This window comes from Strigops habroptila, chromosome 5, assembly GCF_004027225.2.
Source record: "Strigops habroptila isolate Jane chromosome 5, bStrHab1.2.pri, whole genome shotgun sequence".
NCBI lineage: Eukaryota > Metazoa > Chordata > Aves > Psittaciformes > Psittacidae > Strigops > Strigops habroptila.
In genome coordinates this window covers 8,826,776-8,844,258 of record NC_044281.2, presented here as the reverse complement: position 1 = coordinate 8,844,258, position 17,483 = coordinate 8,826,776, and the positions used below count along the sequence as shown (strand labels likewise).

The following is a 17,483-nucleotide window of genomic DNA, read 5'->3' as shown; positions in this document are numbered from 1 at the left end:
AAAATGGAACAAAGATGAAGCAGGAAATTAAAGGCTTCACTGGAATTAGTTTTTCTCTTCATTCCCTGCCTGTGTTTCAACTGTCAGTTCACAACATCTCTCTACTTATCATCACTTCTAGATTAATATGCCTGAAGATTTGGATTAGTTCCATATATATCCAAGATCATTGTTTCTACTTTAAAGTCCAACCATTCTAATAAACACATTTCTTTTGCAAATCTAAGATAGCAGGCAACTTTTAAGCTAGCCTGAGCATATTCCAAGCATGTATTGTTTCAACATCAACCTGCTCTCACATCCTGGAAGTGCCTTCCCTGTAAGTGAATTATTTGTAACTGCAATGTCCCCTGACAAGAGGACTATCAAAGTTATTGTCATCATCAGTTCTGGAACTATTTTTTAGGAAAATCAGAGGTGCACCATGTTGTGCAAGAAAAAGTATCCCAAATGGAAAAGATCAAATGCAAACAATGCAATACAGGAAAGACTGCAGCAAAAGAAAGGTTAAAAATGTTCCTAATATAATAGATGATGTTCAGGCATTCAGTCTATGTGTTTCCTTATAAATAAACACATATTTTAATAATTACAACACAGCTCCTTGTAGGATGCTATTTGTTAACATATACTCACATATACTTCATTGTGGTCAAAGCGCTTTTTCAGATTATTGATGAATGAATCTTCATTAAGTGGCTCTAAAAGCACCATATCTCCCACTCCTATCATGTCATCCAAAAGTGACGTCTTGACCTCCATTTTGGCCATTTTCTCCTGCAAAGAAAGAAACAAGAAGACAAAGAGCAAAGTTAACTCAAAATTATTCTAATTATCCACAGGCATTATCCAGTAACACTATTTAAGGAATACAAATGAAAAACCCATTGAATGACACTGCTTTGAAATGATTTTTCCAAGAAACATTCTCAAAGTCGTTCCATCAACCCAGGTAGTCCAGACAATTCCAAAACTTTAACTTCTAAGTGTCAACAATGCCTTCTGGTCCACTATACATTAAATACAAAACCGCAAGAAATGGGAATGAAGATTCCAGTGGGCACCACATCCAAATTTTTTGGACTATTTCAACAGTGTTCATGAGTACACAAACCTAAGTTTTATTAAGAGCTTCATCAACACCGCCAGTGTATCAAATTAGGGTTTAAATGTCTCAATGCCCTAATCTGAATGTCTTTCTCACCCTTATTTGCTTTTCTCCAACTATATCCACTTGTAAATGGAAACCAAGTGAACCCACTCAGAGACAAAAAACCCACTCTGTTACCTTAATTCACAAACCCTGTACTCTAGGAGTGCCTATATTCCAGTACGGCACCACTCTTTAACTCTTCTTGGTTACACGAGGCCACCAAATTACTTCATTTCAATTAAGTTGTGGATTTATTTTTAATTTTATTGCTTAAGGAAGCATTTTTGTTGGGCAGCAACAGTCCAGCTGACAAGTGGAGACTCTGCATCACTATAACTGGAGTGGCAAAAGGCAGAAGCTGGGCTTAAACAGCGGACCAGGAACAAAGTCACCAAGTCTGATAAAGGAAGTAATTCAGACAAAGAAGTCGAGGTCAGGCCAAAACTCAACACCTATTTGATCCTTACAGGCATTTATCCTCCCGATCCAAACGCTAGTGAAGATTAACCGAGCTCCTCAAAAACTTCAGTCACACAGTTACTGCTTTCAGCTTTCATGACAAGACTGAAAAATGGATGTATTGGCACTGGCGGCCTGCAAACAGGGAACCAGAGATGAGAGAACAACTTTGCTGACAACACAAACCAAGGACCAGCTACTGCACAGCTACAGCTACACAGAACAACAGTAGAACTTTACCAGTCAGCTGTAACCTCACAGCTATGAAATGCTATCAGGCTGTCCTCTCTCCCTCTACCACTGCAGCATTATTTTAATTCTAAATATTTGTTCTTGTTTCTCAAAGACCTTATACAATACCTCCCACAATCAGCCTTAACTTGCCATAGTAGCTATCCATCAGATAACTAATTTAAAACAAGCAAAGCCTTTTATCTCTTGCTTCTGTCCACAACCACCGCATTACTACATGTTATTTCATTTTTTGAGCAGTGAGTGGCATTTGAGGGATATTAGATCAAGACTTAAGTTGTGTTTGATGTTTTTCCAAATTCAACGAAGAGAAACACAGCTCCACAGGCAGCTAATGGAAGTGATACAACAAGACCCCCCCAAACCTGAACCAAGCCTGGGAATTACTAGAAATTCACATGGAAATGCAAAAACAGTGCTGAACTATGGTAACCAACCAAAGCTGAGTCAACTCTGCTAAACAAACAAGAGAGCTTTTATTTTAAACAAAAACACTGGACAAATATTTTTGTAGAGCAAGATACTTTTATTCTTAAAAGTTCACCTCTCTGAATCACCAACAAAATTTTAAACATTCCCAAAATCTTTTCAGAAGTATCTTCAACTTCTGCATCCCATTAAGACACATTCTTTAAACTACTGGTCTTGTTTCAATGACCTAATTACTTCCCATATCTCAACTAATGCTCAAAAAATTTTTGAAGGCTCCTTCTTAAGTATGGAACTTATTAAATATTGGATTTATAGCCAAAAACAAACAAACAAACAAAAAAAAAAGACAACATAAAAATCCTAATATGGGCAATTTCAACCTAAAATTTAAGTTCTAAGTAGCATACCTCATCTACCATTGTGAAATTACATACCGCCTACCACACTTCATGCATCACTGCTTGGGAATTTCAAGACCAAGAGCAGCCAAACCCATCAAGAACATTCACATATTCCAAAACTCAGAGGCACATTTTGCAGAAGAGGTGCAAAAAGACACTATAGCTACTACTAAAAGCTGGATCAGAGAGTTGTATACAAATATCAGTTTACCAATACATTTGAAAAGTTCCATTTTATGGTCAAAGGTTAATTTTCAACTTACTTTTTTTCCACAATAATGTAGTATCATACTATGGTTGAAATCTTTCCATTAACTTGCAAGCTAGAAAATATTAGAAACATAGGTGACAATATACCTAGACAGCTCATTTAACACTGAATTCTCAAAAACATTTGCAGTACCTTAGCCTTTGCAAAATATTCATTGAAGACTGCCTCATGCACTGATGCTCAATTTAAGAGTATTCTGCCATACCAATGTCGTTAGCCCCCACTTTGGCAGAATCCAATCGTAATCCCTGCTCTGGTTTACCTAACAGCAATGGGAAATCTAGCAAGCTTTTGGGATAATTTGATGGTCTATCTGAGGTAACGTGGGAAAAAAAGCACTGTTAAGAAAAGCCAACAATGTGTAAACATATATTAAGCAACTAGATGTAATTTAATCAATAACTGAATTTCGTATAAGTATTATTAAATGAATATATACAGCACTTTCAAAATAGCAAATACCAATTTTAAAAGTAGCTGTTAAAAAAAACCCTCAAAAATCAGCAGTACACAGAAAAAAAATAAAAATCAAACCCTTCCTACATTGCAAGACTAAACTTCAGTCAAGATTTTTAGCAATATGTCACTAAGCTCAGAAACTGAATCCAAATCCATGTCCAAGTATTTGTATTTGCCATATATTCAAAGATGCCTTGCAGCTGGAAATCCTTTCCCACCAGTGCTGGTGACAGCGTGATCGCCACAGTTTGGAGAGCAAGACATACAATAAGTGCTTTCTACCTATGCTTGTATCCATGCACCTTTAAAAAGATGAATGTTTCTCAAGAATCATTTCAAGAACCCAAAGTATGAGAGGAATGGGACCAAAACATGCTCCAGTGCCTGAGAGATCAGTAACGACTGAAACCACAGCTGTGCTGTTGAGAGAGCAAACACTGGCAAACAGGAAATTAGGTTTGAGGAAAAAACCAGAACGGGCTGTGTCCTTTAAAACAAGGACACCTTTAGTCATTTTCAAACCAAGATTGCTGAACGGAAGAAGGTGGATGGAGGTACTTCTGTGAGGCTCCATTTGAACTGTGCCGTAATTCCAAACTGGAAAGTCAATAAAAAAATAACCTCAAAATATAAGTGGTACTCCCTCAATTTACCTAATACCTTTCTTTTGTGACTGCAACACCTCATTCTATTAACATCAAGGAAAACAAGTGTTGTATAAAGATTGCAGCTGCAAATTATTAATATAGCAACAAATTAGCTTAGCAAAAATCCCAAAATTCTTGTAACGCTTGCAGTCTGCAAGTCATATTCTTCCTCAAACATTCCCTGATCTCTCCCACACCCACTTAAGCCTTCTCTCAGATTTACCCTTCTTAACTCTAAAGCAAACATCGGCAGCATTTCAGAACATCTCCCTGCTCTCCATTTGCCAAATCTGTTCTTCCTCACTTTGGTCTCCTATCTAGGCATTAATTCAACGGAGTGAGAAAACTTTCAACACATTTCCATTCTCAGAAAAATGAAAACACATTATTCAGCAATCCTTCACAGCTTGATCTGTTTTATGTTGGACAACATGCTCGGGAGGAGCACGCGAAGTCTGTAAAATGCTTTTATCCACACACTCCCACGCTACACATAGCATTTTGAAACACAGACAATTCCATCTACTACTTGCAAGGCCTGGGGCTGCCATCCACGTAGGTCAGTTAAACCTAAAACCTTCTTGTCCCTCTTAGCCACAAGGATGGCAAATTAACAATTCCACTATTCCACAGCCAGAGCAGTCTTACCATCGGCCAACCTGAAACAAGAGCTAATGAAAACTATAAATAGAAGATGATACAGAGAATAGACAAAACCCCAAAAGCCTTGTACAATTAAGTTCACATATTCTCTAAGGGAGAAATGAAGTAATACCCCATTATTGGCATACAGCATGTTAGAGAATTGTCCAAGGTTTTCCACATCAGCCTCATACAGTAAAACAGCAACAACTGTCAGCAGCTTCCTATAAATGTGCACATTTGCATTCGCTGGACTGGAATTACCACTTACTGCAGAGGTAGCTCATTTTTCTTCTGTGGTACCGTAGCAAAAGTACAATCTCCCTACCATCAAAATTGACACAACAGACGTACCCGATACAGGCTTTGAGCTCTGACTATTAAAAAAAACCCACAAAAAAGGCCTTTTGTTTCACTACCACCAACTCATTGTAGAAAATAACCACCTTTCTCTTTGCTAAGAGTTAACATGGACAACCTGCACCATCAGTAAATCAATAGTGGAGTTCAAACCGATTCCATGTTCTAGGTCTGATGCCGAGCCCCTGTCAGGCTGTAATTATGCTTGCCCACTCGCTCCCTTTTTTCTCTGTCAGGGAGCAATCAGCCCACACAGAGCGAGGACACTGTCAGGCCACTGCTGCAAAAAGCAGCTAGGAGGGCCTGTCATTACCTGAACCAAACAAAAGCAAAAGGGACCACAGCTGTCCTGCACTACTTATGACAAGCCTAAGTACCAATTTAACAAGAAGCAGGGTTTAGATTCATGCTCTTCTGCTGCCTAGCAAACTCCACATATCACTGGCCTCTGAGTGATGCACAGAAGGTGCCAGTTCATCGGAAACGCCTTTGTGCAGCTGAACTATTACAGTGCCCTTTTCACACACAGCTAGATTTCCTGACATTAGCATATATGAAAAAACATTGATATCATCCAAAGGAAATCGTTGGTTTCCCTCCAGACCCCCTAACATTTTAGTCTTTGGATGCTACAGGGGAGCGGTGTACCCAGCATTTCCTATCTGCTGCCTGCTAGGAACACCTGCACCCTCCTGCCCAGCTCACAGATGTTGTTGCTCTGTCACCATCCATGTGCTGAAGAAACAAGCACCATAAAATAGCACGGTGTTACAGCTCATGATTTCTTCCTGCAAGAATGTGACTTGAGAAACCTGAGAGATAGGCTGCAGGAAGGAATGTTAATAGATACTGCAACAGCTTAAAGAACTAACATGATTCCTCTGACTCTCCATCTTTCGCTTTGGTTAGGCCAATGTCTGAATATCTTCTGAATTTCTTTTCCTCCCACAGTCCTACTGAACAAACCAGTGTTTTTCAAACTGAAAAGGTTTATAATTTGGGGCTTTGAATTAGCTAATGTTTCTCACATCTTACCTACCAAGCAATCAGTATTATTTGAAAGCCTTGTGTAACTTCTCTTTATTTTCTGTAGGCACTGAACATTATGCATGTGCACCAGATTCCTTGAGTACTTCACAACAGCTTCAGTGAATTTCAAACGAAAATGTGGCTTTACGGGCTATATTTATTTAGGACTTCAGGAATGTTTGCATTCAGCATCAGCTAAATGGGAACGGCCCTTTAGCAACATCAGATTAGGACAGGGTTGCGCACCAGCGATTGCCATTTAGACGACAGAAGATTTGTCCAGCAGAATTCCATAGGAGAAGCAAATGCTCCGCTGGCTCCTGCTGCCCAACGCCTAGCATTTAGCTGAAGATTGGGTAATTTTCAAGAAACAAACAGTCCACTTACTTAAAGCACAGCTCAGCAAACAGCTGCAACCACATGAAGCAATGTCATCTTTTAGTAGTTCAACAACAGAGGCTTAGCTGCAGTTTAGAATAACTGATAGCGTAGTAGTTAGATTTCACTAGGACGTGGACAAACTGTTCTCTGGGACATTATCTCCTACTGACATAAACAGTGGCTGAAATTTTCTTCATTGACAAGACTCAGGTCCTTTATAAACGCAGAGGGGAGAGCTGTGCTTGTTGTTGCTGGCGTTCTTTGGGGTTTATTAAGGAGGCGAGTATTTTTGGGTTGATTAGGGGGTTTTTGTTGGGAGTTTTGGCTGAGTTTTTTATTTTTACATCAACTTGGTTACAATCTACATTAAGCAGTAATCAGTCATCACTAACCCCCAAAAAGTGAGAGAGATGCCTCTTCTGTGCTTCTGTTCATATCCTTCACAACACGACTATACTATGCACCACTCATATCACATAAAAGGTGCCCGGTACCTCACTGCAAAGCCAAAATAACCTGAGCCATGCATGCAGGAGATAGATACAGCTTTACCCCCCTTCTCTTCCCTAATAGAAGACTAATTGATGAGCATGGGCGAATGACTGAGGGGTTGTGTTTGCATTTCTCTAAGGCTATTTTCTGCTACTTTTGCATACTAGTTGGATTAACATTAGCATGGATATTACCTGCTGTAAGACACCGTGGGGTATATCTATTCTACTATTTCTGCTTCATAATCACAGCAGTACAGGTTTTCAAATTACTTCTAATAATTATTTTGCAACCACAACAGAATAACTGCCACCAGTAATTGTGCTCAGGGGTCGATCTATTTCCTAAGTCAACCTGCAGCCTTGCTTTACCACATCTGGGTCAGTCATACCGTCACGCTAGGTTTGCAGAAAAACATTTGCGTCCTTCACCATTGCTAAGGCACCCTTCTTTAGTACCTGCTAACATACAGTCTTAAAATAAATCAAAAGACATTTGGTAATCCATATTTAACCTGCAAAAATTCCTTCACATTTTTGATTCTGTTGACTGGCTTCGAAGATTATAAAGGTGGAGAAGCCTTTTCTGCTGAAGCCTGATCAGGTTTTTTCCTGGTTTAAAAAATACTTCTGTTTAATAGGGAGAACACCTTGGGCAGCCTCAATGCATCTGGCAATAGGTCTTCACTAACAAGGCTGTCTGCAATCCAAAATTTTGGTTAAATTCCCACTGACTTCAGCAGAAACAGGACCCATGGTGGTTTCTTACTTTTAGGCTTTTCTTAGTCATTGCCTAACCACAGAGCTTTATAACCATTCCAGAAGCCCATTTACAGAAAAGGATGAATCATTCAGCAATAAGGGGGGGGGGTCTCTTTTTGGCACATACCTTGCTAGGATACTCTAGAATCTTTTTCAAAACGAGGAGCAACATGTGACTGAAAAACCAGAAGTTGTCAAAGGTCCTGCCTTCTTCCCCTAAACCAAAGACTAGATTTCAGACTGAGAGTGTTCTTCAGACAACATGATTTTTTGGCAGTACAGAACATGAACACAAGGAAAACGCCCTCATTCTTTCAAAAAACCAAAAAAACACAACAAAACCCCACAAAAATTAGCTTTTACTACTGGATATCCTAACTGCATTAAGCAGGGGGTGCCCTTTTAAATTCATTACCTTCACCTTTCAAGCTGCCGCTTAAGTTTTCTGCCAACTTTGGGGGATCCAGCCCAATCCAAAGGTTGTTTGCACAGCTCTTGCAGCACAGAGGCACAAAAACCAAGGTAGCGCTTATTTATTTTGGGGGATTTTCTTTGTTTGTTATATGTCACACACCAGTAGCTTGCTACCACACCAGAGCTTGCGTTCAAAAGAGCCCCCAGTAGCAGATCCTCACAAAACACCACTTAAAACCAGCCAGCCCTCACAAAGTCAAAACAATTTTTTCACCTGAGGTTTCACTCCTTTTGGGAGCCATCCAGCAATCAGCTGTAAGCTAGATCTTTCATTTATACTTTTACTATAACCGGATTTTTACCTTCCCTTCCACACAAGCACATGGGCAGAGAGCAACCCTCACTTTCCTTCAGACAGCACATAAACCACATATGCCTGACACAGGCAAAAGAAGCCTGCTTGTAGCAGGGCAACTGGAGCAAACATCAATTTATATCGCATCAGTAAGGTGGGTATGAAGAGATGTCTTGATACTACAGGGTTAAAATACTAGAGTAAATGCTAATCTTCTCCTCAAATACTTGTGTGCGTTGCCTGTTAAGCAGTCAGTGATAAGCCTTGAAGATATGCAGAATATGAAAGAACAGAAGAGGTAACACCACAGCTTCACTCAGCTGTCAACAGCAGAAGGAAAAACAGCCACAGAATGTCCCCATAGCAGTCACTGAACCAGACTTAAAACCAAACACAAAGCTAATCAGGAGCTTCAGGAAATCCAAATCCCAGAAGAGGCTTTGGTGCCCCTGTCTACCCACCATCAAGCCACCCATGATAACTGAGCATACCTGTGATTCCTAGAGCAGCTGGCATCGTCATCACACTCATGGAGTTACCCACAGTGCAAGGTCCAAGTTTCCATGCACCCATATTCTCTTCCAAGCAGTAAAAGTCTGCGTGAAGCTAAAATTTACATGGCTGAAAGCACTGTGCATTTCCCTTCCCTTTCCTTTTCCATTTAAAACAGAAGGAAAAGAAGTCACCTGAACACCACCCCTGAGTGGTGCCTGTTGCAATTTCCCTCTCCTGGAAATCTCACTGATGGGCTCCCTGTAATATTTGTAAATACTTCTGGAATGTTTATAGCCTAGTGTTTCATAAAAATAAGACAAATCATGCTGGCTGTACACATCTTGGTCTACATATCTATGCTCTCATACATGCCTAATGCTGAATTTCATTCAAAGGGCAGCAGAGTAAAGACAACAGATTATCTAATTTTCCACATGTAAAAGCAGGCAGGAGAGGAGATCTGAGCATAAGCATCCCATCAGAGACATGGGTTGCAAGGAAAGCAAATCTGTTATTAAGTACCACAGAGCCATTGCAGAAGAACAGCTCCGCAAAATTCCCTAGCCGCATAAAAGCTTCAAATGGAAATTATTGCTTCTTTGCAAATCAATCTGTCACAAGAGAAAAACCTGCGGGAAGTCAGACTCAATTAGTTCCATTTCTCCCTGGACTAGCTGCCAGGGTAACACAACAGTGCAAGGTTTCACCCTACTATTTGCCATCACTGTCTATTCTGCACATTAATTTCTCTTCAGCAGAACATTGCCATTTGGGGGGAGGTGGGGGTGGAGAGAGAGGGGATAAAAAAATTGGATGGAAGTGTTGCAGGAAGAGGAAGCAATATTTGCCCAAACCCAAGCTAAAAAAGCATCTATTTAAGGGCAGAGGAGGCTTAGATAAATTACATGTTCTGTTTAGGCATGCTTGCTTCTCTCAAGTATTGAGCTATATCCATAGTTTTGTCATTTTCATTCTCAAGACCAGTTTTCAGCAGGACAGCTGAAATCACAGGATAAAAGTCATCAATTTTTAATTTAAGGTATCTCCAGCTATTTTTGTGTATCTCTTATCAAGAGATATCTCAGACAACGGGAGCAGTTCAAGAAGCTGCATTTCAACACACTCCTGTCCAGATGTCCATGAAGTTAGAAGCCAGCAGTCAGTGTTTTTATTAACACCTAGCATGATAAACAAAGGCATTTCCAAATGAAATGGTAACACTTCACAGATTTAGGGAGGGATACCTTCCTAAAACATCAGTAGAAAGCACCTCCCTCCAACAGAAGGAAAAAAGCCCATCTCACAGCAGAAAAACTCCACATACCCTCACAGGTATTGAGTTTTTCCTCACTTTGTTTCAGTGAAAACTATCACATGGCAGTTTTAAGAAGCAAAAAGATCTATTCACATGAGATACAGGCAAGTTTTCCCTGTGTCAGAAATCTGTTACAAGGTACGAGGAGCTCCAGCTCTACCCTTGCTTGCCAGAAGATTTTCTCCTGGAGTGAACTTTGTTTTAACACAGCCTTGCACTCTTTGATCACCGAAGGTAATCTCCAGAGTCCTTTTAACTCCCGCAGCCTCACAGTGTGTGAACTGAACAATGGCAATAGTAGCTGTATCTGTTCTGCATGTCCGAGACCAGAGCCAAAACCACTGTATCATGCAAGCACGACTACTATACTGCACTACTCCAGAGTGAGATTTCTCAGCCTTCTAATGTTTCACAAGAAATAGTTCCTAAAGTGTATCCTAAATTTATTCATGGTCAGCTAATATCCACTTCTTGTTGCTTGTGCTAATGCTATTGAGGTTTTGGTTTGGTTTTAAATTTAAATGTTTTCTCCCTCACAGGAAAATATTTTGAGAGGATCATCTTATAGGGCTCATTCTGAATTAAGCATAGCCAGTACTGCTCCTTTTCCTCTTGGCAGCTTCCCTATCCCCTTGGCCATGCCAATAGCCCATTCCTGCTCCCACTCCTATGTGAGTCCAGCTTTGCTGAGCAGGGTTAACCAAGGCTGTCCAGAGGTATCATGGTAGAGATATTTCCTCACCATAACCAGGAATATTCCTTCACAAAGAGAGCAATTAATTTTCATTTTCACCCCCTTCCCTACTCTTTTTCCTTCTCCAAAGTTTCACCTCTCACCTGAGCTTACCCTGCTTGACTGAGCTCAACTGCTCCATCAGTCACAGACCTACTCTCACATGTAAAAACTAGGAAGGCTTTTCAGACACTCAAGTAACCAACTGGTTACTGGTTTAGCTGCAGGTTTAACTTGTTTAGCTTGTAGGTTTAACTACTCCCCAAAATAATCTGCCTTTCAACCCTTCCATCTTCCTTCTCACCTCTCTCCAAGCCTCTCTTGATGAAAAGGTAGAGCTGCAGCAAGTTAGACATCCCAGATACTCCTCCTTTCACATCAGGTAAGCACGAGCTCTGCTAGAAAAAGCTTTTTTCTCCACCCTCAAACACGAAGCTCTAGCAAAGCTATTTGGTGGACAGCTAACTGGTCCCCAGAGTCCCAGAAGAAATAACACCTCTTCATCTCTCGCGCAGGGTCACCAGCGCCTCTCTGTTAAACTGCTTATTTGCTTCCGCAGAGGAACAATGGATTTATACCAACTTCACTCTTTTCAACAACTCTCCTAAAAGCAGAACTAATTTCTCATTATAGTGCCATCCAAAGAGTCCTTATGCAATAAGGACTTTGAGGATACCTCTTTGATCTAAAAGGACACCCTTAACTGTCCTACAAATTGTTTTAACACAAAGGCATTAGAATACAGAGAGTAAGTGCAACTTCCTTTGCTTGTGATTTCCCAAGACACAGAATTCAACACTTCCTCCTCGTTTCACTTCTGAGGTGCAGATTTTCAAAGATCAGTGGAAAAGACTAAAGCACAGTATCAGGACATTACATATGCTCCATTGTTCATAAAAACTGGTTACCTTAAGGCCAAGTCTTTACAAAGAAAGATACCCAAACACCAGAATGCTCTTGCAGACATGAGGAAGAATGGACTCCATAAAGAAAACACATATGAAAGAGTAGAAACATTTCAGGATGTGACTGCTCTCTACCTCTTTCCATTGTAGCAAATCCTGCAGTTTAATTATTCTTAGTCTTCATTCAAAGTACCCCCAGTAGCGCTTTAGAGCACATAAACTATGAAAATCATGGAAAATTACAGAAAAAAATAAGCAGAAAGTGAAAATCTAGAGAACTCGCACACCGAGCATATTTGTGGGCCCAGGAAACTTGTACCAATGCTGACCAGGCTGCGGTCATAAACTTTTAAAAACTGCTTTCTGCTGACAGTAGGGAAAAATGAGTCTCTTCTTGCTGCCTGTATTTAGAAAAAAAAAAAAAGAAATCTATATTCTGATAGTAGAGCACCCACCAACCCTTCTGTTACTCAGCATCTATTCCTCATGATTATATCTCCTCTTTTTCCTCTTCCTATATGCTTTTTCTTTCCTCCTGGTATCTTTCCTTTTCATCATCCTCTTGCCCAACAGCATAAGGATTTCTGCTAATATAAGACTCTTGTAAGGACTTCTGCCTCTACAAGACAGGGAGAACAAGGCAAAGTTTATTGGTACATGCACACCAAAGCAATTCTGAGACAGCACGGCACAATGTCGAGGACAAGGCAATTACCTAAACCCCAAGATACACCTTCCCCTGCAAAGGAGAAAATCTTTGCGACAGTAAATGTTTCTCACTCCTTGGGACTCTGGATATTTGGATTCCTTATCTTATGCCTTCAGCTTGTTTGCTGAAATGTTAAATCTGGCTGCTCAGGCTAGAGGCCACCTCTTGATTGCTTTCATCCCAAAAGCTGGAGCATTAGTGTGTGTTACTTGTGTGTGCATAGGTTTTCCACTGGAAAGGATGCTGCTCTTGCCTCTGAGGTCCATTACTCCTGCTGCATCTCTTCAGAGAAGGATTCACCAACCAGTTTGCATCTGAAAAGGGTGCTTGATAATTCTTCATCTCTGAAACTATAGTTTGAAACTTCAGTCTTTCCTACTTCAACACTTTCATTGCCACAGTGACTTCACTAGCAGACTTAAAATAGAACAAGAAATGGACACAAGTTTACTTGCTGATACCAAATGGGAAATTTCCCAGTAACAAGGAGTTGGGAGAGACAAAAAGATTGCAGTTTTCTCTAAAAGCTATGCCACTTGCCCTTCTCATGGAAAAAACAATTTGGATGGTTCTAGGATTGCAGCTAGATGATACATTTGTCTGAAATCTGCAAGCAACTCCAAACACTCTACAGTTACTTCAAAGAAAGGTAAAAAAAAAAAAGCAAGATAAACTGTTTGGTTTCACAACAAGTTTCTTCAAAGAAAGAGCAAAGGATCAAAAATGGCAGAAATCACTGGAAATGGCCACACATAAAAGCTGTGCTCCAGAAGAGCCTGTCACAGGCCAGGCTGGTCCCTGAGAATCAAACCACACATTTCACAGTTACCTGCCTCCCAGATACAGGGTAGGATTGCAACAAGCATGATACACCAGTGGTTTCTGGAGGATGAGAGGCAGGTCTGAGAGGTAAGTAAAGAACTAGAGGTCACTCAGAGAAAAAAACAGCTTGGCAGGAGACCAAAGGCAAAAATGATGAGGAAGTGTAGAAATGAGCTAACGTCCCTACTGAGGTATGGAAGCTGGAAACTCCAGACAGGGCCATAGAAAGTCTCTTATTTGCTCAGTGAGCAGAGGTACTTCTCCTATTCAAAGGGAAAACACCTACGCTTCTTTGATATATTTTAAATATGTGAAAGTACCTGGGCAAGTGTTGAGAACCTCACCTTCCCCTTCCCTCACCATTCTCCTCCAAGATGGGGCTTAAGTCCAACAGCATAAAAAAACCAGAGATCCTGGACTCCACTCTTTGTTCAGACACCAAAATGTGGACTCATACAAACCAAATGATCAAAGCTTTCACAATCCACAAGCAAACTGGGGCACAGCTGTAAAGGGTGTGTGTTTTGAGACTAATGCTCACACATACTAGGAAAGTGTCATAAAAAGACCCTTGTTGCAGTTTCACTATCCTTCTTATAGCTACGTCACAGCATCTGACAAAGAGTTGCAGCGCCTTCCATCAGCGCAAAAGAAAAATCTTTGCTTTTCCCTTTTTTTTCCCCCAAGGAACTGCAAAACAAAAGAAGATTAATGTTGTTCTTTACTGCTTCTTTATGACAAAGCATGCCTTGATGTTAGTTTATACATCAGAAACTGAGCTACGATTTCCTCCTTTTTGGAGGATATGAATGGGGAGGTTACATAAGGGTGTAACAGGAGCTGTTACTTCCTTTCCCAGTTGAAGAAAAAAGCTGTGGATCAGGTTACAGACTCAAGGGCTGACCATCACCACTGCAGCCTGCCTGCATTTTGTGCCAGTATTCCCCCAACAAACAGGAGAAGCCACTTAGAAGGCTCTGAGAATTTAAAAGACTAAGTACATAGCTATTAGGGAAGGAAAAAAAAAAAAAAAAGCCTTTCTTTTTGTCTTTCATCAAACTCAGGAAATTCCCCAAGCTTGACGCACACCATCACTCAAGTCACCATTTTCCATTTCAGTTTGTTCTTCATTAGCACAGTAAAAAGGATGAATGAAATGTAAGGTAAGATTTATAGGATGGTAAGGTAAGATTTATAGGATGGTCTGACACGTTAGCTGCACTTAAATACACTTAGCAGGCTGACAGAGCACTTAACTTTGGCGGGTATGTTAGTGCTTGTCCCAGCTCTGACCACATAGGGCAAGCGAAAAGAGGAAACGCAGTGTCCAGATTGGCCTACACAAGCACTAAGCTGTTCTCCAAATGATCCCACTTGTGTTTTCTTCACCTTCCTCTCCGATTCCCAAGCCACTGCTCGTACTGCTGCCGAAGGAAGATGAGATCAGACTCCAACACGAGGAATTTCTGTTCCCACAAAGCTCAGAGAAACCAGATGATCTCAGAGGATCATGTGAAGCAAGTCCATGACACTTCCATGAGGCAGAGTATCTCCAGTACATTGCCAGCAGTTTCTTAAGAGCGCACAGTGGGAAAAATTAATGGCTTTGCTTATTTTCCAATTTCTCTCTCCCACTTCCTCCTCTCATTTGCCAGACTTTTATTTTCCCTTCCCCCAGAAGCACTGGGAGGCTTGCAATGTAAATTTGCCCTTCTAAAGGGAATCACATCGAGTCTTGCACAACCTTTGAAAGGGCCAACACACAGAGCTAAACTAAACTACTGTCCCCTGGCATTGTTTCCTCACAGAGATCCTCCCCACAGACACAATTTAATAGGTCTCTTACAAAAAAGGAAAGAAAAAAAGGCAAGTTTCTGTGATCTAAGATGTTTTTGGGAGTTCTTTTATCTTCACTCAGTTTGTAGTGCCCACATGAAGCTTTTAAGACGTCCATAAAATACGCCACCTACCACCACATAGGTGTTTTCAGAAGCATCTTCTTTCCTAAGGACAGGAGGGAACTTGTGGTAACCTAACACACCAGTAAGTGCTACACAATGGTAAACGCCAACATGAGTGGTGACCACTCTATGTTATTCTGGGAACAACGGGTATGCTCCAACCATTACAGCTTCACACAGAATCAAGCCAGAGGCAGTGTGTTGCATTCAGCACTAAATTAGAGACACTCTTAAACTCAGGCCTGGGACAACTGGAAATAAAAACATATGAAAAGAAGAACGTCATTACCTTTAATACATTTAAAAGCGGCCAAGCACTGAACTCTACTTTAACAGATGGGTTGGACTATTTCTGTTCCCTAATACTGCACGCTTTTGGGGAAAGCCCTCTTTTTGACACAGGGTTTGACAAAGTGATGATTCATCCAGGATGGGCAGCTTGCTGCCAGCCTTAATTCACAATTAACAATAGGACAGCCGGATATGGGAAACTCATGATTCAACACAAAAATTGCAAAGTCAGCCTTTTTTCCTGACCTTTACACATTTTCCAGTGCTAATTTCTGATCGGGATATATTTTAATTAGTTTCTCCAACATACATTTTAAGAGTAGTTAGCCTTTATTTCATTAACGTTATGTTTGTCCTTTAGGATGGCGGTCCAGCTTAAATACATAGCAATTGATGTAATCACATCATCTGAAATTGCAAAGGTTTAAATTACTCGAAAAAGCAAACAGCATGTGTGTGCACGGAGGTACGAGCACACAGGTACCATGGGCGAGAGAAGCGCACGCTGCACCTATGCAGTTTGTAACAGTACCGCCAGCCCCGCTGCCTGCGGCCCTGCCGGGATGGCCATTGTGTTGCATGGGGAGTCTGGCCGCTCCGAGGAACAAAGGGATGCCCTTCCCAAAACACAGCGGCAGCAGATGTCCTGCACCGAATCCCGGCAGCCTCAGCCTCCATAGGCGCACACAGACGGTCTTAGTTAGGAGGCTATAGCAAGCGTCCCCTCAGGGAAGCTCTTTGGGACAACGACCCTGCCCTGCAAAGCCCTTCCTCAAGTCTCTCCTCCCAGAGTTACCCGACGGCAGAATTCGACATCCTGCTCCGAGTTACAGCATTCTTCCCACGGTCCTCCCCTCTCCTCATACCCGAGCCCGCTCTTTTGAATTAAGCAAAGCCGCGCACACACGGTAATTATTTCAGACAAGAAGAAACAGATGCCACGGTCCCTTTCTTCCCAGAAAAAGCGCGCACGCACACACACATCCTTATTTTAAAGAGTAAGATCCGGACCATCTCTGCTTGCGTGCACACCAGCATTCATGCCTACAATAAGCCGCCTAAAGCCCACAGCCATCCAGCAGATGCTGAGGGAACCCCCAGCGCCCGTACATCGTCCCAAAGCCGCAGTTCTACCCCGGGAAGGGACGCCCAGGACGCGTTCCCGTGCTCGGCACCCGCACCCCGGCACCACCGCTCCCTAATCGCAAAGGACCCGGTGCTGAACCCCCCTTGCCCCAAGACCTCTGCAGCACCGACCCCAACCCACTCCGCGGGTCCCGTCCCGCTCCGGAGCCCCGTAGCCCGCCGGCCCCGCAAGACAAAGGGGTGGAGGTCCGGCGGTGCGGGCAGGGAGTGTGTGCCGGGGGAGCCGTACCTGTGCCGCCCAAGGGCGCTGCCCGCCGTGCCGCGGCAGCTGCCTCCCGCCCCGAGCCGCCGGCGGACGCTGCCCTGCCGAGGCGGCGCGGAGCGGGGCGCAGCCCCGGCCCCTCCCCGCCCGCGCCCGGCAGGGGCGGAGGCGCCACCGCCCGCCCCGGCCCCGGCCCCGCAGCGCCGCCCGGCGGGCACCGCTCCCCGCGCCGGGGGCTGCCCGGGCGCCCCTCGGTAGAGCCCGGACCCGCAGCCCTGCCCAGTGTCGGGGCCGGTCCACCTCCAGGCACAGTCCTCCCGTCCCGTGAGCTGTGAGGGATGCTTGCACCCCTCCACCTGCGGCATACCCCGGTGTTAATTTTGCCCCCGTGCACTT

At 42.5% G+C, this 17,483-nt stretch overlaps 1 protein-coding gene across 6 annotated transcripts in view; it reads right to left on the bottom strand.

Moving 5' to 3' along the window:
• MYO1B (myosin IB) overlaps positions 1-17,243 on the bottom strand; it is a 114,352-nt gene extending 97,109 nt beyond the window's left edge. For all 6 annotated transcript variants that reach the window (XM_030488923.1, XM_030488926.1, XM_030488928.1 and 3 more), the window contains exons 1-2: positions 17,115-17,243; positions 637-777 (exon numbers count right to left, since the gene is read on the bottom strand). In XM_030488923.1, coding sequence (XP_030344783.1) covers positions 637-771 — 135 coding nt within the window. In that variant the 5' untranslated portion in view covers positions 772-777; positions 17,115-17,243. The remainder of the gene's footprint in view (positions 1-636; positions 778-17,114) is intronic.
• Positions 17,244-17,483: the final 240 nt, after the last annotated feature.